The 23,395-nt window shown below is 44.8% G+C and overlaps 2 protein-coding genes across 8 annotated transcripts in view; one reads left to right on the top strand and one right to left on the bottom strand.

Annotated features, from left to right (window-relative positions):
• The window catches only part of tmem108 (transmembrane protein 108), a 423,054-nt gene that overhangs the window by 175,372 nt on the left and 224,287 nt on the right, over positions 1 to 23,395 (bottom strand). The window lies entirely within an intron of this gene.
• LOC147117629 (ubiquitin thioesterase otulin-like) lies at positions 1,336 to 17,290 on the top strand. Its single transcript, XM_085988771.1, has 2 exons — positions 1,336 to 1,663; positions 16,705 to 17,290. The coding sequence occupies exons 1-2, from the start codon at positions 1,412 to 1,414 to the stop codon at positions 16,897 to 16,899; spliced, it is 447 nt and encodes a 148-aa protein (XP_085844897.1). The 5' UTR covers positions 1,336 to 1,411; the 3' UTR covers positions 16,900 to 17,290.

A 23,395-nucleotide genomic window follows, 5' to 3' on the forward strand; every position in this document is an offset into this window, starting at 1 on the left:
ACCTGTTTATGGCCACTACTACGGTGCCGTTCCTGCTCTCGCCCTGAACTAGGCAATTTCATTCACTTTGCCTCCAATTTCCACCCTTCCCTCACCTTCACATGGCCCATCTCCGACTCTTCCCTTCCCTTCCTCGACTTCTCCGTCTCCATCTCTGGGAGTAGGTTATTGACCAACATTCACTACAAGCCCACTGACTCCCACAGCTACCTGGACTACACTTCCTCCCACCCCGCCTCCTATAAGGACTATTCCATTCTCCCAGTTTCTCCGTCTCCGTCGCATCTGCTCCGACGATGCCACCTTCCACACAAGTGCTTCCGACATGTCTTCCTTTTTTCTCAACCGAGGATACCCCTCTACCGTGGTTGACACGGCCCTCGACCATGTCCGTTCTATCTCCCGCACTTCTGCCCTCACCCCTCCCTCCCGGAACCACGATAGGGTTCCACTTGTCCTCTCCTTTCACCCCACCAGCCTCCACATTCAACGGACCATCCTCCGCCATTTCCGCCACCTCCAACGTGATCCCACCACCAAACGCATCTTCCGTTCCCCTCCCCTTTCAGCATGCCATAGGGACCGCTTCCTCCGAGACACCCTAGTCCACTCCTCTATCACCCCCAGCACCCCTTCCCCTTCGCCCGGCACCTTCCTGTGCAAGCGCAGGAGATGCAACAGCTGCCCTTGTACCTACCCCCTTCCCACTGTCCAGGGCCCCAAACATCCCTTCCAGGTGAAACAGCGATTTACTTGCACTTCTTGCAATCTGGTATACTGTATTCGCTGCTCACGATGTGGTCTCCTCTACATTGGGGAGACCAAACGCAGATTGGGTGACCGCTTTGCAGAACGCCTCCATTCAGTCCGTAAGGGTGACCCCGAGCTTCCGGTCGCCTGTCATTTCAATTCACTGCCCCATTCCCACTCAGACCTCACTGTCCTCGGCCTTTTGCATTGTTCCACGGAAGCTCAGCGTACGCTTGAGGAACAGCACCTCATCTTCCGATTAGGCACTTTACAGCCTTCTGGACTCAATATCGAGTTCAACAATTTCAGATCATAACCTCGGCCCCTATCATTTTTATATATATTTTTATCCACACTTTTGGTTTGTGCCTTTTCCTTTTTTTCTCTCCCACATGGCAGCTGTCTTTCATTCTGCCAGCGCATTTCGCACTTCATCTAGAATCATCCTTTGTTTCTTTACCTGTCCTATTACCATCACTAGGGTACAGTGAATGTTTGTTTTTAAAAATGTCATGCAAATTTAAACAAAGCATGTGTAAAACCTGACATTAATTTCCAAATGGTGTCGACTGCTGGAATTACAAAGTATCTGGTATTCGCAGAATCAATATATTGTGATTTTTATTATTTCCCCCCCCTCCAGTGGATACACATATGTAAAATGGATTCCTTGGAAGAACGTCGGGCTGCCTGTGAAGAGGTGTTCAAAAATGACAAGGAAGAATACAGGTTGTATGAAGCTATGAAAATTGTCATGTTGGCTAAGGCCATTGAACTTGATGGTGTTAAAGTGCAAGAAAAGGAAGTTCCTCTCTTCTGCTGGCTGTTGTTTGCCCGTGATACTTCTACTGACCCTTACCAGTTCATGAAAAATCATTTGAATCATGTTGGCTACACTGGTGGACTGGATCAGGTAAGTGATTGCAGTATCAACAATCTTAGAATAAACTACCAAAGATTAAGAGCTGTGCTTCACCATGAGTCCAAAATCACCATTTCACTCTCCTCAGCTTTAGTATTAGTTTTCATGAATGTAGTGTAGTTCACTTTATTTTGCAAAGCACAAGGGTGCTATTCTGTGCATTTAATTCATGTGCCACCTTATTTTTCGTGGGCTGTACAGAAATTAAAGTGCTAACTTGAATGTAGATGTTGCACTGTGCCATTGGTCACTTAAGTCCCAAGTGGATGAAAATAGATCTGGTTATGGTGTTGTCTGGCTAGTAGGCAAACAAAAACCTTGTGGAAATGTTAAGGACACCTGACTGACTGATCTCTTTTAATAAACCTCGATTCAGGTTTCTGCCCAGAAGAGTGAGTTTTTTATTTATTCACTCTCTGGGTGTGAGTGTTGCTGGCACAGCTGACATTTATTGCCTATCCTTAGTTGGCCTGACCGAGGTGCTGGGTTGCTAGGCCACTTCAGTGGGCAGTTAAAAGTCAACCATGTTGTTGTGGGACTGGAGTTACATATAGGCCAGATGGCTAAGAACGACAGGCTTTCTTCCCTAAAGGACATTAGGGAACCAGTTGGGTTTTTACGACAATCGAGGTACTTAGCTTAAAAAAAAACTAAATAAAAAATGATTTCAAATTCTCAAATTACCATGGTGGGATTTTAACTTGCATTCTCTGGATTACTAGTCTGGTGATGACAGCCACTACAATACCGTACCCGTTTCGAGTTTTGTGCAATAAGTAAAATGTTGAACTTGTAACTAGTATTCCATCAGGATTCAGAATGCATGGTTTTCTATTAATTTCTTAACCGCTAAATTAATTAAAAACATCATATAGTCGACCGCACCTTTTTTATATTTTATTGCAAATAGTTATTGAATATGTACTAGTGAATTAAAGGATTAGTTTGTCTCTTTGGCCTTCATTTTTTTTTAAACTGTTTTCTCTTTTTTAATGAAACGGAGAATGAAAAAGTACTAGTGCTTCTACTTTCCTGTGTATTCCTTTGTTTTTACACTCAATAGTGATTTTTGTTCATCTACATGTCTTTTTCTGCAGAGTTCCATTGAAAATATCTAAGGATGACTTATTTATCTGGCTCTGATGAAAGCCAAATTAAGCTACATTTATTTTCTTGCTGAGAAATTAAAATTTCTTCTTTGTGCAAGAACTAAAATTCAAGCTGCTCCAAGTTGCCACACGCTGTTCCCTGATTCTAAGATTGAGCACTGAGGAAAAATAGGCCAGAATGATGGGCTCTGGATTTCCCTTTCTCTGTTAGTGCTTGGTCTCATGCAGTGTCTTTCTCAGTCAAAGCAACATTTGTAGGGAATTCTATCCCTGCTTTAGGCTGCTTATGCCTTTTAAGCAAGGACAATGGCCCAGAAATTCGGGTCGGAGGCTTCCCGCGGGCGCAAACCCCCGACCTGCACTTACATAGCGCTCCTGCCGTTGTGCTGTGGGATTCCAATCCTGGGCCTCCTCCAACTGCTGGCGTGCAGTGCTCGCGTATCCCAGGGGCGCAACTAGGGACCCGAATTTCTGGCCCAATATTGGATACACTTTCTTGAACAGAAAGTGATTCTAACTTCCTGTTCCTTTAGAACCGAGTACTAAGTTTATGCGTCCAATATCTTTTATTTAGTCTAGATCAAGGTATGCCAATTGTGTTAGGGTTGCCAACTCAGGTTCGAGGTATTCCTGGAGGTTTGATCACGAGACAACACGTGAAGATTATGCGCAGTTTGCAAATGTTATTGCATTTACCTTATAAAGATTGATCCCCTGTAGTCGGGTATCTTTGCTTGTGGTTTTGCACTAGCCGCTGTTGTTTGAGAAGCTCCGAGTACCACGAAGCTGACACAAGCAGGTGAAAGTACACAGGCGCAAACCAGAAGTGCGAACTGCAAATGTGAAGTACAAGCTACTTTTCTGCCAGATTACTAGCAGCAGTGAGATTAATCTTCCATTCCTGAAGACTCTCTGACAATCTGGGAGGGTTGGCAATTCTGGACTCCAGTTTTAAGCTGAGCACAATGTTCAGGATTTTTGTCCAAGTAAAATCACAGTTTTATAACAGTGTTGTGTATCACTATAGTAATAACCTTAAATACATCAGGATTTCTATTAATTTCTCAAAAGCCATGCTCATGTCTCGCATCACATGTAAATTTCAGTACAATAACTGTAGCAATCTAGAAATTGGCTGGGAGCACGTGCTGTCTGCTCCAGTTGTAATGCCTGCTGGGACATGTAGTAACTCTCTTTCTATTTAGGCAAACGGGCTAAACACTTTCCTCTAACTGCTCCGGCCAAGGTAACCCTTGCACTCTGTTTTGTTGCTTCCAGATCTTTACCAAGCTGCCTGTCACCTTTTGTCGGAAATTTCTGCCCACTGTTTGCCATTCATTAAGTAGTTGCCAAAGCCCCTGTAACTGCTCATAGTGCAGCGACTGACTGGTCATAACTGTAAGCTGGTGGGGGTTTGTGGGGAGATAGGTCTTCTCACAAGATCATACACTTCCGCAGCTAGATTGTGTGTGCTTAGTGGGAAGGAAGTACACAGACACAAGCCACAGGCGCAAAACTCTACTTTTCTCCCTGGTTACTAGCAGCAGTGCCCAGGAGATTCATCTTCCATTCCTGGAGACTCCCGGATAATTCGGGAGGGTTGGTAACCCTAGTACCTTTTCTGAATATCCCTTCGATTGTGTGGAGCCCATTACTCCCCACAGCACTCTGACTGAAGTCTTATTAAGATCTAGAACTCTATTGGCTTTTTTCATAGCCTTAAAATGAGGTGCTGCCTTTAATTCTCTCTGAACCTGTACCTCCAAGGCCCTCTGCTCTTTCACCGCACCCAGCCTACTTCTATTCAGAGTATAAGTACTGCTATTTATTTACCAAAATGCATCACCTCACATTGAATTCCATCTGCTACCTTTCAGCTCATAAATATAAATATCCTATTGCCAGTTCCTTTGGCCTTCTAAAGAATTAGCTATACCCTCAAATGGGGTGTAATCTGAAAATTTCGACACCACTTCCTCTAGGCCTATGGACTAGAAACTGCCTGCTATGTAAGCTCAGAGTTGGCCAATGTATGCCCATTCTTCACATGCTGTATCTACTGCAGCAAGAGTACTTGGTGAATTTTATGTTGTTTTGAATGAAGGAATGAAAGAAAGGACTTGCATTTATATAGTATCTTTCATGACCTTGGAACGTCCCAAAGCGCTTTACAGACAATTTAAGTACTTTTTGAAGTGTTGTCGCTGTTGTAATGTAGGAAAATGAAATGCAGAATAGTCACAAGGCAATGGCAGCACATTATTAGTCACGTTACTTTGCCTTTCTGCTTACAAACCTGACAAAGTTTAGTTTTATACTTCTTCAAACAACAGTGCCTATTTAATACGATTCATTGTCTATAGCTAGAAATCACAATGTACTTCTCCCCTCCACCCCCAAGCTCTCAATACCAGAGAAAAGCTATCCACTGCACAACTAGTTCTTACAGACAAGACACTGGTGTGACATGCTGGCAAAGTGAGTCAGAACAGCACTTTCACCCCTTCCAGCTGCATTTCAAGTCCGCCAGGTCAAGGCTTCTGCTCTCCAAGGATCCCGACCAAAATTGAGACAATCTCTAGCAGACATTCATTCTACAAGAACTGCCAATCCCTTGCTACGAAGTGATCTGATTTCCTTTGGGGATGGCGAAGTTTTCCTGTATTGTACCTCCGCTGAATCTGACAGCAGGTGGGAAAAGATCCATAGACTTACTTTAAATAACAGAAAATGCTGGAAAAACTCAGCAACATCCGTGGAGAGAAATTTGAGTTGACATTTCGGGTCGAACCCTTCTTCAAAACTGGAAAGAAAAGAAATTAGATCGAAGGCAGGGCTGCGATCGGACAAAAGAAGTGAAAGAAACAAAAGAGCTAGACGAGATGGTAATAGGCTGAGATTAGGTGTAAAGTGTACTGGCAGGGCAAGAGATAGCTGCCAGGTGTGAGAGAGAAACAAAAGGAAAGGGGGGGGGGAAAGGAGTGGAAAAATTACAAGAAAAAATGTGTAATGGGGGCCAAGGTTATGACCTGAAATTGTTGAACTTGATATTGAGTCCGGAAGGCTGCAGAGTGCCTAATCGGAAGATGAGGTGCTGTTCCTCGAGTTTACGTTGAGCTTCCATGGAACAATACAAGAGGCCAAGGATGGTGAGGTCCGAGTGGGAATGGAGCGGTGAATTAAAATGACAGGCGACCGGAAGCTCGGGGTCACCCTTACGGACTGAACGGAGGTGCTCCGCAAAGCGGTCACCCAATCTGCGTTTGGTCTCCCCAATGTAGAGGAGCGAATACAGTATACTAGATTGCGAGAAGTACAAGTAAATCGCTGTTTCACCTGGAAGGGGTGTTTGGGGCCCTGGACAGTAGGAAGGGGGGAGGTATAGGGGCAGGTGTTATATCTCCTCCGCTTGCACGGGAAGGTGCCAGGCGAAGGGGAAGGGCTGTTTGGGGTGATAGAGGAGTGGACTAGGGTGTCTCGGAGGGAGCGGTCCCTATGGAATGCTGAAAGGGGAGGGGAGGGGAAGATACGTTTGGTGGTGGGATCACTTTGGAGGTAGCGGAAATGCCGGAGGATGATCCGTTGAATGTGGAGGCTGGTGGGGTGAAAGGTGAGGACAAGGGGAACCCTATCGTGGTTCCGGAAGGGAGGGGCCGGGGTGAGGGCAGAAGTGCGGGAGATGGAACTGACACGGTCGAGGGACTTACTATGTTCCCTATCTTAAGTACACAGAACACGAGAAAAGAAGTGAAAGCAGGGAGAAGAAGAGCAGTTTATGGTTTGTTACACAGGACTCCAGTAAGGTACTTTCTGGGGGAGTGAAATCAACTGACTTTCAAATAAAAAGCACCAAGAATCCAGCGTTTAACAGTTACACAACTGAACTCACCAGAAACCATTCCCAAAAAAACAAAGGGAAATCGCCCAAATTAATAATCTTGCTGTCCAGGGTTGGGGTAAATAAAGCAGTGCAGTTCAGGCTGGGTTTGTGTTCACCACCCCCCATCTCACAGGGAGCGCAGGCCAGAGAGTTCTGGTGAGGTCATGGGGAAGGAAGTACGTACGCAGGCGCAAAGCATAGGCGTGAAGGTATAGATTTGTCCCTGGTTGCTAGCAGCAGTGCCCGAGAGATTAATTCTTCCATTCTGGGAGACTCCTGGACAATCCAGGAGGGTTGGCAACCCTAAATTGTATGTATGCTTCTAATTTCATGCAAACCTAGTTCAGTGTATTAATTGATCCCATTCTTACACTTAAAGGCTAATCAAAACTTGGCCAAAAAATAAAACTCAAAGCCCTTAAGAACTGCAGTTCAACAGAAAGCCGTTATTACTAACAAGTTAGGATGCAGAAGACACTGTGGCCTATTTGATCCCTTCTTTCCAGAATCCCAACCTTGCAGTCTTTCATTATATTTCGGGCTCCATCTGAATAGGCAGACAGTATTTTTGTTTAATTCCTAATCTGAAGGTTGCCATCCCTAACAGCAGCACTTCATACTGCACTGAACATCTGCCAAGATTATGCTTTCAAATCTTGGTGTGGGAATATAATCAGAGGGCAAGAATGCTAACTGAGCCAAGTTGACACTATATAGAATGGATTTTATGAATTTACGCACACATTTGGAATTCGGTTGTGGAGTCCAGCATGGCTTACAAGATTTCCCATCCACAATTTTAATGGAAGGAAAATCCTCTGAGGCTGGTTGACCTGAAATCTTGACGTGAACTCTTGGGAGTGCAATCAGTTAATCTACCGCAATTAGTCGAAACAGAACAAATACTTCTCCCCCCTCCTCTCTTTCTTCCCCCACCCCCACCCCGGCCACATCACCACCACTTTGGCAGGACAGGGGAAGGAAAGAGTCATAATAAAATCGACAGAAGAGGAAAACTGGCACACGTGGATTTCTTGCCACTGGCTGCAGTTAGTAATATAAACTGGTTGGCTGACTTTGTTCTGGTGGCTGTAGAACCCTCTTTTTGTAGATCTTGGGGGCTGTTACCAGATTTTTCTGCTCCACCTTTACCTTTGATGGCGAGCAGTGCTGAGTGGAAAGGTGCATATGGGAGAGAGTAGCACCAGGAGCCTGGTTTAGCGTTGCTTCCTTAAAACCGGTGCTAAAGCTGGTTTGTGAAAGATCAACTGTTTTGACCATACTATCCAATAAGTAACTGGTCAGTAACACCAGATGGCAGTATTATAATTTACAGCAAGTTTCTGAAATTGACATTTGAGCTTACTGCCTCACTGAAATTTATTTCATCACTTGTGTTCTGCAGAGAGCAGAAATGGTCATCCCTTCCCAAACTTGTGAATTTAACAGGTTGTGAAACATTAGTTATATTCACAGGTTTTGAAACTACAAATCATGCACCATTATATGATGGCAAAAAAGCTTAATTGTTCAATTGCAACAGGTTAATATTTTAAGGTGGTGTAAATAGTAGATATTGAGCGAGGGTTGTTGGGATTTCTGACTGCAGTGTGGAGAAGTTGTTGTAATATATGTCAATGCTACTATTGAGTTAAATTTAGTTCAGGGTGGTGTTAAATTCACAGGGCAGCACGGCTAGGAGATGTAGGCCGAGATTTTCCTGGAGACTCTGTGGCATAGGATTCAATTTGCACCATTAAAGTCCCAGAAATGATGACATAGGTGAGTTACGCCATATTCAGATTGCACCAAAATTTCCTGGGCCATTTGCCACCGTTTCCCTTGTCATGACAGTGAACAGTTAATTGTAATCAGCTTTGTCTCTATTTGCCCCTCCCAATTAAAATCAATGCCAATTGCGATTTTGCTGATTGAATGCTACTTTGATCGCCGCTAAATAATAGCACTGATGGGCTCAGCATGTTTAGTTTATACATGGCGCTGTTTAACGTTTGTCTGAAAAGCTTCACTTAAAGTAGGAGAAATCTTGAGTCAAAATTCCCACTAAGTTTAAATCAGTTTGGACGAGCATGTTACTTTATAATGCATTTCTAGGTTATTGAGCAGTTTAAGGCTCTCCCTGGACTTGTTTGTATCACATTAAGTTGAGACGTGATCCCAATGCACAGTAATAAACCTCTTTGGCTGCTGATCTATCGCACTGTTAAGACACTGGATTTGCTGGCAAGATAAACACTTTTTTAATCCTGATTAATCTAAACAAGCGCTTTTTTGAAAGAATCAAGTTAGAATTCCTTCCAAAATGCCCTCGTCCAAGCAAATTACTGTAACTTGATAGATTACTGAGTCCATTAGATCGTGACTCTGCATATCAAGTTGGGATATGTCAAATCCAAACTAATCAAACAGTTGCATTTTTTTTTGGCTTCCACAGCGACTGCTTCATTTATTAGTGGGGTGGAGACACTCCCTATAATAGGAGCTACCCCAACACCAATGTGCCTGTGGTGGGGAATGTTGGTCTCTATCTCCCTGCAGTTGTGCCATTTCTGATTTGCCGCTATGCCCACTGTGACGCATTCTAATTAGAAATACAGGAAAATATGGAGTTAGTTGGAAATGGTGAGATTGGCGGAATTTGCAGTTTATGGCGCCTATCTTGTCAATACAGGAAAACCTGGGCCGTAGATTAGAACTGCGATTTGGGGGTAGATTTACAGCTTGCCGCTGGTACAGATCCATTATAGAAACTGGCCAGTTTTTATTTCCACTGAAGTCGATAGAAATGAAAAATGGGCGGTTTCTATAATGAGCAGCTGATCTACAATGCAAAATGGTAAGTTGAAAATCTACCTCAGGATGTCTAAACCAACATGCTTTAGAGAATTGAAGTTATTTTGGACATTTCAGTGATTTGTTTGTGCGCACCTATTCTGGTTGAGATGATTTCAGTTGATCGCCGCAGGGGTAGTTGCCAGGGGTAGTCTCGTTACATTCTGCTTCTTGGGATCAGAATTAATAAAAAGGAGGGGAGAAACCCATGTTTAGGGTCAGTCCGGTCTAACTAAGGCTGCAAGAAGGGAATTAAGATATCGCATGTCAATTTTCCAGCAGGAAGCTGACCCGAAAGGAAACCAAATAGAAGATGAATCTCCCTTCTATTCTAAAGAACGTAGCATGCTTTTGCTATTTTGTGTTACCGGATGTGTCGAGATGCTTTTAAGATCTAGAATCTCTACTTTGTTTCAGGCACATGTATTCTATAAAATAAATGATTGCTTCCCAAAGCATTCATCGGTTCTGCTTATCAAAAGATTGGATAAGTGCAAGTGGGGACATATGCAAATTTATGGTATTGAGTTTTTATGCTGGAGGAGCCTCGGCCTTTGCCCTTGTCTTAACAGGTGTGAGGTTCTTGCTGCCTGTGTGGATGAGGGAAAAGCCTGCAGGATGGATGAGCAAGCTGACCATGGTGCATGAGGCCATTCAAGTGGGGGGAGTGAATGGGAATGTAGTTGTGGTAAGCAACAGTCAGGGGGATAGATACTCTGCAGCCGCAACCGAGAGTTCCGAAGGTTGTGTTGCCAGGGTTAAAGGTATCTCCTCACGGCTGGAGAATAACTTGGAGGGGGAGGATCCAGTTGTCATAGTCCACGTAGAAACCAACGACATAGAACTAGGAATGAGGTCCTGCTGAGGGAGTTTGAGAAGTGAGGATCCAAATTAAAAAGCAGAACCTCCAAGGTAATCTTTGGATTGTTACCTGAGCTATGCACAAATTGGCATAGGGACAAACCGATTAGAGGTTTAAATGTGTAGTTCAAAGAGTGGTGTGGGAGAAAGGGGTTTCAGTTCATGGGGCACTGGCACCAGTACTGGGGAAAGAGGAAGCTGTTCCGTTGGGATGGGCTCCACTTAAAGGCTGGGACCAGTGTCCTGGTGAACTGAATAACTAGGGCAGTAGACAGGTCTTTAAACTAATGAAGGGGGGGTGGGAGGATTCAGGAAAGAGTAAATTTAAAAGCAGCGAGAGAAATGTCAAGGCTCGAGAGCAGAGTAGAGTTTGGGGTTAAAATAAGCAGTGGGGGTTCAGGAAGGGACAGAGTAACAAAGATAATAGGGCATCAGTGACTAAAGTGACATCAGGGAAATATAGAAATAAGCCAAAGCTAAAGGCACTATATCTGAGTGCGCGAAGTATTCGCAACAAAATAGATGAATGAAGAGCGCAGATAGAAATTAACAGGTTTGATCTAATAGCCATAACGGAGGCATTGTTGCAAAGTGGCCAAGGTTGGGAATGAAATATTCCAGGATACTTAACTTTTAGAAGAGATACGCAAAATGGAAAAGGAGGAAGGGTAGCCCTGATAAAGGATGGGATAAAGAAAGTAGAGAGAAAGGATCTTGGCTCAGAAAATCAAGAAGTAGAATCAGTTTGGGTCGAGCTAAGAAACAGCAATGGGCAGAAAACATTGGTGGGAGTTGTTTATAGGCCCCCAAACAGTAGTTGTAATGTAGGGCAGAGTATAAATCAGGAAATTAGAGACGCATGTTACAAGGGTAATACAGTAATCATGGGGGATTTTAATCTACATAGAGACAGGGCAAACCAAATCTGCAGTAATAGTGTGGAGGATGAATTCATGGAATGTATGCAAGATCATTTTCTTGATCAGTATGTTGAGGAACCAACTAGGGAACAGGTTATTTTAGATCTAATATTGTGCAAGTTAATTAATAACCGTGTAGTAAAGGGGTCTTTAGGGAAAAGTGATAGAATTTTATATTGAGTTTGAAAGTGATTTCGTTAAATCCAAAACTAGGGTCTTCAATCTAAACAAAGCAAACTACATAGGTATGAGGGGTGAGTTGGCTATGGTAGATTGGGAGACTACATTAAAGGGTATGACGGTAGACAAGCAATGGCTAGCATTTAAAGAATTAATACATAATTTACAACAAATATACATTCCTTTAAGGCACAAAAACCCCACAGGAAAAGAAGTTAAGGATAGTATTAGATCAAAGTAAGAAGTTTATAATGTTGCCAAAAAGAGTAGTAAGCCTGAGGATTGGGAGGATTTTAGAATTCAGCAAAGGAACAAGAAATTGATAAAGAAAGGGGAAATAGAATACGAGAGTAAATTAGCGAGAAACATAAACAGACTAAAAGCTTCTATAGGTATGTAAAAAGGAAAAGATTAGCAAAGAATAGTCAGCACGGATTTGTTAAGGGAAGGTCATGTCTGACAAACTTGATTGAATTTTTTGAGGAAGTAACAAGGAGGGTAGATGAGGGTAGTGCATTTGATGTAGTGTATATGGACTTTAGCAAGGCTTTTGATAAGGTTCCACATGGCAGACTGGTCACGAAGTTACAAGCCCATGGGATCCAGGGCAAAGTGTCAAGTTGGATTCAAAACTGGCTTGGAGACAGGAAGCAGAGGGTAATGATTGATGGGTGTTTTTGTGACTGGGAGGCTGTTTCCAGTGGGGTTCCGCAGGGCTCAGTACTAGGTCCCTTGCTTTTTGTGGTATATATCAACGATCTTGACTTGAAGAATATAGGGGGTATGATTAAGAAGTTTGCAAATGATACTAAAATCGGCTGTGTGGTTGATACTGAAGAAGGAAGCTGTAGACTGCAGGAAGATATCAATAAATTGGTCAGGTGGGCAGAACAGTGGCAAATGGAATTCAATCCAGAGAAGTGTGAGGTAATGCATTTGGGGAGGGCTAACAAGGAAAGGGAATACACATTAAATGGTAGAACACTGAGTAGTATAGAGGAACAAAGGGACCTTGGAGTGCATGTCCACAGATCCCTGAAGGTAGCAGGCTAAGTAGATAAGGTGGTTAAGAAGGCATACGGAATGCTTGCCTTTATTAGCCATGGCATTGAATACAAGAACAGGAGGGTTATGCTTCAACTATATAAAACATTAGTTAGGCCTCAGCTAGAGTACGTACAGTTCTGCTCACCACATTACAGGAAAGATGTGATTGCACTAGAGAGGGTACAGAGGAGATTTACAAGGATGTTGCCGGGAGTAGAGAATTTTAGCTCTGAGGAAAGACTGGATAGGCTGGGTCTGTTTTCCTTGGAACAGAGGAGGCTGAGGGGAGACCTTATTGAGGTGTATAAAATTATGAGGGGCCTAGATAAAGTGGATAGAAAGGACCTATTTCCCTTAGCAGAGGGGTCAAAAACCAGGGGGCACAGATTTAAAGTAATTGGGGGACAGTTATGGGGGGATTTGAGGGGAAACTTCTTCACCCAGAGGGTTGTGGGGGCCTGGAACTCACTGCCTGAAAGGGTGGTAGAGGCAGGAACCCTAACCACATTTAAAAAGTACTTGGATGTGCACTTGGGATGCTCTAACCTGCAGGGCTACGGACCAAGAGCTGGGAAGTGGGATTAGGCTGGATAGCTCTTTGTTGGCCGGCGCAGACACGATGGGCCGAAATGGCGTCCTTCCGTGCTGTAACTTTCTATGATTCTAAAAGTAAATGTGGGTCCCTTGCAGGCTGAGACAGGAGAAATTATAATGGGGAATAAGGAAATGGCAGAGAAATTAAACAAATACTTTGTGTCTCTTCACGGAAGAAGGCGCAAAAAACTTCCCAGAAGTAGTGGAGAACCAAGGCTCTAGCAAGAATGAGGAACTGAAAGAAATTAGTATTAGTAAAATAAAAAATAGTACTGGAGAAATTAATGGGACTGAAAGCTGATAAATCCCCATGACCTGATGGCCTACATCCTAGGGTTTTTGAAAGAAGTGGCTATAGAGATAGTGGATGCATTGTTTGTCATTTTCCAGAATTCCATAGATTATGGAAGAGTTCCTGTGATTGAAAGGTAGCAATTGTAACTCCACTATATTTAAGAAAGGAGGGAGAGAGAAAACTGGGAACTACAGACCAGTTAGCCAGACATCAGTAGTAGGGAAAATGATAGATTCTATTATTAAGGACGTGGTAACAGGGCACTTAGATAATAATAATAGGATTGAGCAGAGTCAACACGGATTGATGAAAGGGAAATCGTGTTTGACAAATGTTAGTTTTTTGAGGTGGCAACTAGCAATAGATGAGGGGAACCGGTGGATGAGGTGTAATTGGATTTTCACAAGGCATTCGATAAGGTGCCACACAAGAGGTTATTAAACAAAATTAGGGCTCATGGGATTGGGGGTAATATACTAGCATGGATTGAGGATTGGTTAATGGACAGAAAACAGAGTAGGAATGAATTGGCCATTTTCGGGATGGCAGGTTGTAACTAGTGGGGTACCGCAAGGATTAGTGCTTGGGCCTCAGCTATTCACAATCTACGTTAATGAATTGAATGAGGGGCCCAAATGTAATTTATCCAAGTTTGCTGATGAGACAAAGCTGGGTGGGAATGTAAGTTGTGAGGAGGATGCAAGGAGGCTTCAAGGGGATATAGACAGGTTAAGTGAGTGGGCAAGAACATGGCAAATGGACTATAATGTGGAGCAATGTGAAGTTATCCGCTTTGGTAGGAAAAATAGAAAAGCCGAGTATTTTTTAAATGGTGAGAGATTGGGAAATGTTGGTGCTCAGAGGGATCTGGGTGTCATTGTACACGAATCACTGAAAATTAACATGCAGCTACAGCAAGCAATTAGGAAAGCAAATGGTATATTGGCCTTTATTACAAGAGGATGTGAGTACAAGAGTAAAGATGTCTTGCTGCAATTATATAGGGCCCTGGTGAGACCACACCTGGAGTATTGTGTACAATTTTGATCTCCTTACGAGGATATACTTCGCATAGATGGCGTGCAACGAAGGTTCACCAGACTGGTTCCTGGGATGGGGAGATTATGCTATGAGGAGAGATTGAGTAGACTAGGCCTATATTCTCTGCAGTTTAGAAGAATGAGAGGTGATCTCATTGAAACATACAAAATTCTGACAGGGTAGATGCAGAGAGGATGCATCCCTTGACTGGGGAGTCTATAACCAGGGGTCACAGTCCCAAATGGCTGACCCTTTATTCTGAGATGAGAAATTTCTTCACTGAGGGTGGTAACTCTTTGGAATTCTCCACCTCAGAGGACTGTGGAGGCTGCTGTTCTGTATATTCAAGACTGAGATTGATAGATTTTTGAATATTAAGGAAATCCGGGGATATGGGGATAGTGCAGGAAAGTGGAGATGAGGTAGAAAATTAGCCATGATCTTATTGAATGGCGGAGCTGGCTCGAAGGGCTCCTATTTCTTATGTTCTTATGCAGCACTCCCTCAATACTGCACTGGAGTGTCAACCTAGATTGTGCTCAAGTCTCTGGAATGGGTCTTCACTTCACAACCTTCTGTTTCCAAGCCAAGAGTGTAACTACTGAGCCAAGCCTGACACCTTGACAGGGAAAAATATAAGTGTTGTGGTTTTAGGTTCCCCCCTTGTTTCTTAACTTCTGCTCCCCCAATCCCCTCTACAACAGACAGCATCATCTCTACTTTTTTTGCTTGGTGGGAGAAGGAAGGAACATTCCCATAATTCCATCTTTTTGTAATATTTTTCCTGTTTAGTTCATGCAGTTTGTTCTTCAGTGAGATAACCTTCTGGTATGGTTCTTTTATTATATTTCTCCTCCTGCTCTCTTTCCCCCCCCCCCCCCTTCTATAGCTCTGCTCTGAGCTAGGCTGCCAATCTGGGAGATTTCCTATACACTACAACTTGCGTGTTACATGTTAATATATTGCTAGTAAGTTTGTCTGCAGGGATTTAAAGTTGACCGCCCCATCAAATTTTGCTATGCTTTTGCCTTTCTCCAAATTTTTATTTCTGTTACTTCAGACCCTCAACTGCTAATGTCCACAGAAGGAAGAATGTAGGCAATACAACCAGCTCACCTATAAAATAGCAAAATACTGCGGATGCTGGAAATCTGAAATAACAGCTGGAAATACTCAGCAGGCCAGGCAGCATCCGTGGAGAGAGAAACAGAGTTAACGTTTCAGGTCTGGGACCCTTCATCAGAACTGGAAAAAGCTGGAGATGTAACAGATATCAAGCAGGTGCAGAGACGGGGGCGGGGTTTAGGAGGGGAGGTAGGAATTGAAAGAATATACTGTGAAAATGTTGCAAATGGGAATGGCAAAATCATACAGCATGAAAAATGGGGGCAGGAATTATTATCTGAAATTGTTGAACTCGATATTGAGTCCGGCAGGCTGTAAAGTGCCTAATCGAAAGATGAGGTGCTGTTCCTCGAGCTTACGTTGAGCTTCATTGGAACAATGTAATAGGCCGAGGACACAGAGATCAGAGTGGGAGTGAAGCGGAGAATTAAAGTGACAGGTGACCGAAAGCTCAGGGTCACCCTTACGGACTGAATGGAGGTGTTCTGCAAAGCGGTCGCCCAATCTGCATTTGGTCTCCCCAATGTAGAGGAGACTGCATCGTGAGCAGCGAATACAATATATTGCGGTCTATATCGAGTTTAACAATTTCAGATAATAATCCCTGCCCCCATTTTTCATGCTGTATGATTTTGCCATTCCCATTTGCAACATTTTCACAGTATGTTCTTTCAATTCCTACCTCCCCTTCTTAAACCACCCCCCCCCCCCCCCCCGTCTCTGCACCTGCTTAATATCTGTTACATCTCCAGCTTTTTCCAGTTCTGATGAAGGGTCCCAGACCTGAAACGTTAACTCTGTTTCTCTCTGCACGGATGCTGCCTGGCCTGCTGAGTATTTCAGCATTTTCTGTTGTTAAGCTCACCTATAAATACTTGTTCAGCGATTTCATTTATCTTTTAGGTGTAACGGGGCCACACGAGTGAGTCGTAGATATAGGTAACCTGGAGAAATGCCTAGGTTACATAAATAGTACCTACTTTTAATCAGTTTGGGCTTTTTGAACTGAGCTAATAATTGATGGTGTGTTGATGTAGTTATATCCTCTGCAGCATTTGACAAAGGCAATAAATGGCTGTGCAGAGCAGCAGTAATCAAACTGACGTACGCTCTGGCTTTTTTTTTAGGTTGAAATGTTTCTTCTGGGATACTCCTTACAGTTGACTATCAGAGTTTTCAGGTTATACAAATTTGGAACTGATGAGTTTATCACCTTCTATCCTGATGATCACAAGGAGGACTGGCCAATGGTTACTCTAATAACTGAGGATGACCGACATTATAATGTACCTGTGGAGGATGCTCAAGTGACCCATTTATAAGCTGAATTTTATGGAACTGTATCCCCCTCCTTAATCTGGAAAGACATTGTTATAACTTTAATTTGATCTGAGATTACTGCTTTTTATCCTCTTAATTGGATTTTGTGGAAAAGGTTTACAGCAGGACATGCATGAACTGGGAAAATGTATGGCTTGAAGCTTAAGAAATGAGTATCTGTAAATAAAAGGGTTTGGGTATCTGAACTTGTAGGCCAGGAAAGCAAGCAGAATAAATTTATGACACGTGCTGTTCTGGACTTTATTTTATTTTCCATGGACATTTTTGTAAGATTATTCATAACTAAGTGATTCAGTAAGTCATTTATAAGTGATTCTTGGGAATGGTATAAATAAATGTATGGTATAAATAAATGTTAATGGTTAAGTGCAACTGTTGAGGTGTGTAATGATTTGACTTTTAAACTTTTGAGTACTTGATCAACTGAGGGTCTTACGGCATTTCCTTTCTCTATTGTCCTTAAGCTTCAAAGGTTACTTTTGATACGATACAAATATGTAACAATTTGCTGAACTCCATTGTTTAAAGTTATCTTCGTATGCAGGGCTGCTCTGAATTTTTTTTAAAGAATACTCTTCATTTTAATTTCCTCCCTTTTACCCCCTCATCCCCAGCAAATCTTTAAGCAGATGTTCTGTTCACCCACTTGGCTGAGGCCTCTGCCAATTCTGCCCAGAGCTTTACAAGACTGCTGAGTTGATTGTAAATGGAGAAATCTGACATATATCAAATAGACCAGCTGAGATCCAGAATCGTATGCAAAACTTATGCAAGTGCAAACTAATTATAACCACAATGGTGTTGGCTTTCAACTCAGTTCAGCAGTCAACGTGGATTCAGAAGGGACAGGTCCAGCCTTACCAAACTCCTCGACTTAATCTTTTGAGAAAGTGATAACCCAAGTAGATGGTGTGGTGTACAGAGATTTTCAGTAGGTATTTGACAAAGTTACATGTGGAAGGCTATTAGTTAAACTTAAAAGCTATATGGATTCAGGGTAAACCCAGGGAATTTGAGAATTTGGTTGAAGGGTAGCAAACAGATACTTGTTGAAGGAGTTAGGTTAGTGGGGAAGGATGTACTGAGTGTGATGTCCTAGGCTCAGTGTTGGGATTGCTACTGTGTCTAATTTATTTGAGCAAACCAGACAAAACAGGAAGATAAAGTTAAGGAAATAGAAGCAGAGGGATAATAGAAAATATTGGACAAAGAAAGGAGTGAAGTCGGTCTACAGCCTTGAGAAAGTATAGCATGTGCCCTCTGTAGTAATCATGGCTCTACTTATGTACTTGTGAAAGGAGGGATATTTGCCACAGTTGGCTGAAAAAGGTAAAAACAAGAATGACTATATATAAAGGAGAGGGTGTAGATTAGTTATCTGCTTCTTTGAGCGAACAGGACCCAGACGAGATGCCCCGAGTTGTGTATATGCAATTTCTTATGGCTTGTAATGGAATAGGTGTCAATAGCATACATATCCAGCTATTAATATAATGCTTCGTTAAGCTTGGGTAGACTGGGGAGGTGTGGTGCTGCACAGCGCAGCCTGTTTCGGAGCTGTCAGACCACAACTTCGGGATTTGGCGCATGCACAAATCCTGAAGTTGCAATGACGATGAACCAAAGGTGGAATGACGATGGACGCTGCCAGTTTCCAAATGCAAATTCTGGGCCTGTGTTTCCGGTAGTTTGATTTGTGATTGGAATCTGTTATGTATTGTGTGTTCTCCTCCCACCTGTGGTGGTGCTGTCACAGGAGATAAATGGTTGGGTGTTCTCTGTTAAGTTTAGCTCTCTTTGTTCGGAACTTTCCAGAACTTCCTTTCCTTCCAATAAAGCACTTCATGTTTGAATCTCTGAGTTCTGAGTCCTAAATTGTGTCTAGGTAGAAAGGTACCAACACAACAGAATCTAAGCCACCATTCTAATAGTAGGGTTCCCTAACCATCCACTTTGGGCAGGGATAGTCAGAGTGTGAAAGGCTCAGAGGGTGTAGAATTCTTAAAGTGCATCCAGGAGAGCTTTTTGAGCCAGCATGTAGAAAGTCCTACAAGAGAGGGGGCGGTACTGGACCTAATTCTAGGGAATGTGGCCGGCCAAGTGGAAAAAGTGCTAGTAGGTGAGCACTTTGGTGACAGTGACCATAATATGGTAAGATTTAAGGTGGTCATGGAAAAGGACAGGGATGGGCCGGAAATAAAGGTTCTAAATTGGGGGAAGGCCGATTTTAATAGGATAAGGCAGGATCTGGCCAAAATGGACTGGGATCAGCTACTTGTAGGAAAATCCGCATCGGAGCAATGGGAGGCTTTCAGAAGGGAGATTGAGATCATACAATGACAACATGTTCCCGTAAAGGTCAAGGGTGGTTCCAAAAACCACAGGGAACCTTGGATGTCAGGGGATATACGAGAATGGATTAGGAAAAAAAGGAGGGCTTTTGGCAGATACAAAAGGCTAAAGACAGAGGAAGCCCTAGAGGAGTACAAAAAGTGCAGGGGGATACTTAAAAAAGAAATTAGGAGATCAAGGAGGGGCCATGAAATAACACTGGCGAGCAAAATAAAGGAAAATCCTAAGATGTTTTATAAGTATATTAAGGGTAAGAGGATAACTAGGGAAAAAAATAGGGCCCATTAGGGACAAAAGTGGCAATCTGTGTGTGGAGCCAGAAGATGTAGGAGGGGTTCTAAATGAATTTTTTGCATCTGTTTTCACTATGGAGAAGGACGATGTAGACATAGAAATAGGGCGGGGAGACTGTGATATGCTCGAACATATTAACATCGAGAGGGAGGAGGTATTGGCGGTTTTAGCTGGCCTAAAAATGGATAAATCCCCAGGCCCGGATGAAATGTATCCCAGGCTGCTGTGTGGGGCAAAGGAAGAGATTGCGGGGGCTCTAACACATATATTCAGGACCTCTCTGGCCACAGGGGATGTGCCAGAGGACTGGAGAACCGCTAATGTAGTACCATTATTCAAGAAGGGTAGTAGGGAAAAACCGGGGAACTACAGGCCAGTGAGCCTAACATCAGTGGTAGGAAAATTATTGGAAAAAATTCTGAGGGACAAAATTAGTCTCCACTTGGAGAGGCAAGGATTAATCAGGGATAGTCAACATGGCTTTCTCAAGGGAAGATCATGTCTGACTAATTTGATTGAATTTTTTGAGGGGGTGACTAGGTGTGTGGATGAGGGTAACGCAGTGGATGTGGTATAGATGGATTTCAGTAAGGCCTTCGATAAAGTCCCGCACAGGAGACTGGTCAAGAAGGTAAGAGCCCATGGAATCCAGGGTGCCTTGGCACATTGGATACAAAACTGGCTTAGTGGCAGAGGGTGATGGTCGAAGGTTGTTTTTGTGACTGGAAGCCTGTGGCCAGTGGGGTACCACAGGGATCGGTGCTGGGTCCCTTGCTGTTTGTGGTCTACATTAATGACTTGGATATGAATGTAAAAGGTATGATCAGTAAGTTCACGGATGATACAAAAATTGGTAGGGTGGTAAATAGCGAGGAGGGTAGCCTCAGTCTGCAGGACGATATAGATGGGTTGGTCAGATGGGCGGAACAGTGGCAAATGGAATTCAACCCGGAAAAGTGCAAGGTGATGCACTTTGGGGGGACTAACAAGGCAAGGGAATACACAATGAATGGAAAGACCCTAGGCAAGACGGAGGGTCAGAGGGATCTGGGTGTGCAAGTACGCAGATCCCTGAAGGCGGCGGAACAGGTGGATAAGGTGGTAAAAAAGGCATATGGGATACGCCTTCATTAGCCGAGGCATAGAATATAAGAGCAAGGAGGTTATGATGGAGCTGTATAAAACACTGGTTAGGCCACAGCTGGAATACTGTGTGCAGTTCTGGTCGCCACACTACAGGAAGGATGTGATCGCGTTAGAGAGGGTGCAGAGGAGGTTCACCAGGATGTTACCAGGGCTGGAGCGCTTCAGCTATGAAGAGAGACTGGGCAGATTGGGTTTGTTTTCCTTGGAGCAGAGGAGGCTGAGGGGGGACATGATTGAGGTGTACAAAATTATGAGGTGCATAGATAGGATGGATGCTGAGGAGCTTTTTCCCTCAGTAGAGGGGTCAATAACTAGGGGGCATAGATTCAAGGTAAAGGGCGGGAGGTTTAGAGGGGATTTGAGAAAGAACTTTTTCACCCAGAGGGTGGTTGGAGTCTGGAACTCACTGCCTGAAAGGGTTGTGGAGGCAGGAACCCTCACAACATTTAAGAAGCATTTGGATGAGCACTTGAAATGCCATAGCATACAAGGCTACGGACCAAATGCTGGAATATGGGATTAGATTAGACAGGGCTTGATGGCCGGCGCGGACACGATGGGCCGAAGGGCCTCTATCCGTGCTGTATAACTCTGAGTCTACCAGAATGGACGATTGCTCTCCCAAGTGCTGCTGTTGGCGAGGTCGGGAGAAATGATCCTTGTATGCACAAGTACTCCGGCTGTCGTGGTTCGCAGCCAAACCCCGTTGTTTGACCGTGCTGGTCCCCAGGAACACGTCACTTCATTGCTGCTTGTGAGGATAGGATTGGAGCGAAACAAAATCACCTGGAAACTCCAGAGAGAGCAACACAAACTGGAGAAGGGAGAGAGAAACACATACGAACTGGGAGAGGGATAGAGAAAGAAACACAAACTGAGGATTGAGCGAGAGTACTACACAAACGAGAGAGAAGGGGAGAGGGTGGGGGGGAAGGGAGAGGGTGGGGGGGGAGAGGAGGGGTGGGGGAAGGAGGGGGGGGAGCCAGTAGACCCTCTCCCCTCTGCCGGCGATGGCTTCGCTGAGCTCCGTGCCGCCCCACGCACTGACATGCCGAGCGCAGCGCCCCGGTCAGCCCGAGCCCCGCCCTCCCGAGGCCGGGCCTGAGGCGGCTTGAGACGGCCGACCGGGCCCGGTTGCCTTGGTAACCCTCCTCCCCTCTCCGCCTCCCGCTCTCTGGGACCAGGCCTGGGCCTGAGCGGCTTGAGACGGCCGATTGCGCCTGGTGAGCCCGGTTGCCGGGGTAACTCTCTCCGCTCCCCCTCCCGAGCCCCGCCCCCCCCCCCCCGGCTAACCTCGCTTCTCTCTGGCCGCGTTCTCTGTGGAGGTGCGCCGTGCAGCGCGAGGAGCTTGCAGTGAGCCCAGCCAGCCTTTACCAAGATGGCTGGCCGCTGGTTCAGAATCGGGCCCAGCGGTGGGGTAAGGGGTGGGAGCAGCTTGCCACAAAACAATTGCCTAGGGTCCAGCATAGCTGGCAACAGACGCCCAGGCTTCGAGGCCTACCTGCAAAAACGGGGAAAGGTAGGAAAATTAATGAGATTAGATAAAAGATTTAGAAAGTAATTAACTTTTTTTAAAAACAAAATGTGTTTTAAAAGCAATTTTTTTTAAAGACGCAGAAAGCGGGAAAAAGAAATGAAAAGTTTGGAATCAAGATGGCGGCGTCTCACCTCAGTTCAGAACGATAAGGCCCGCCCACACACGCACCAATTGGTCGACCGTCAGGTCACCGAAGCGTAGGATTGGTCAATCGTCCTGTCACTCGACTCGAGGAGGGCCCGCCCGCACGCGCCAGGAACCCGCCCCCGCCACGCAGCGATTGGTCGACCGTCGGGTCGCTCGACCGTATGATTGGTCGACCTCGACGTCACTCAATGCTAATGAGCAGATAATGAGCGGAATTTTGAACGTTTTTTGGATACCGCGGGCACAATTTTTGTCTCACCGAAACGTAAATACGCTTACGACCGTTCTGGAATCGTAAGCTTTCTTTTGATGTAACACACGTGTAGGTACGCTCTATAACTTTTGATTGTATAGCCGGACAAAGAGACAGAAAGACAGAGAGACATACCGTTTTATATATATAGACTAGCTGGGGGTGCCCGGCGGTGCCGAGGCTTTTTCGAGGGCATGTTGTTGTTGGAAGAGAGAGAGAGAGCGACTGGGGGGTAGTGGGGGGTGGAAGAGAGAGAGCGACTGGGGGAGGTGGGGGGGCGGCAGAGAGAGAGCGACTGAGCGGGGGGGAAAGAGAGAGCGAGTGGGGGGGAAGAGAGAGCGCGAGTGGGGGGGAAGAGAGAGAGCGAGTGGGGGGGAAGAGAGAGCGAGTGGGGGGGAAGAGAGAGCGAGTGGGGGGGAAGAGAGAGAGCGCGAGTGGGGGGGAAGAGAGAGAGCGTGCGAGTGGGGGGGGGAGAGCGAGTGGGGGGGAAGAGAGAGCGAGTCGGGGGAAGAGAGAGAGCGAGTGGGGGGAAGAGAGAGCGAGTGGGGGGGAAGAGAGAGAGCGAGTGGGGGGGGGAAGAGAGAGAGCGAGTGGGGGGGGGGAAGAGAGAGAGCGAGTGGGGGGGAAGAGACAGAGCGAGTGGGGGGGAAGAGAGAGAGCGAGTGGGGGAGCCCGGCGGTGCCGAGGCTTTCTCGAGGGCATGTTGTTGGAAGAGAGAGCGCGAGTTGGGGGGGGGAGAGAGAGAGAG

Source organism: Somniosus microcephalus, chromosome 5, assembly GCF_052327205.1.
Source record: "Somniosus microcephalus isolate GS21.2 chromosome 5, FLI_Smic_1.0, whole genome shotgun sequence".
NCBI classification, from domain to species: Eukaryota; Metazoa; Chordata; class Chondrichthyes; order Squaliformes; family Somniosidae; genus Somniosus; species Somniosus microcephalus.

Bases quoted from the DNA above. Each gene is read 5' to 3' on its own strand.
- LOC147117629 (XM_085988771.1), top strand. From the start codon at position 1,412: ATGGATTCCTTGGAAGAACGTCGGGCTGCCTGTGAAGAGGTGTTCAAA. The intron at 1,664-16,704 runs GTAAGTGATTGC...CTTTTTTTTTAG, and splicing joins ACACTGGTGGACTGGATCAG to GTTGAAATGTTTCTTCTGGG.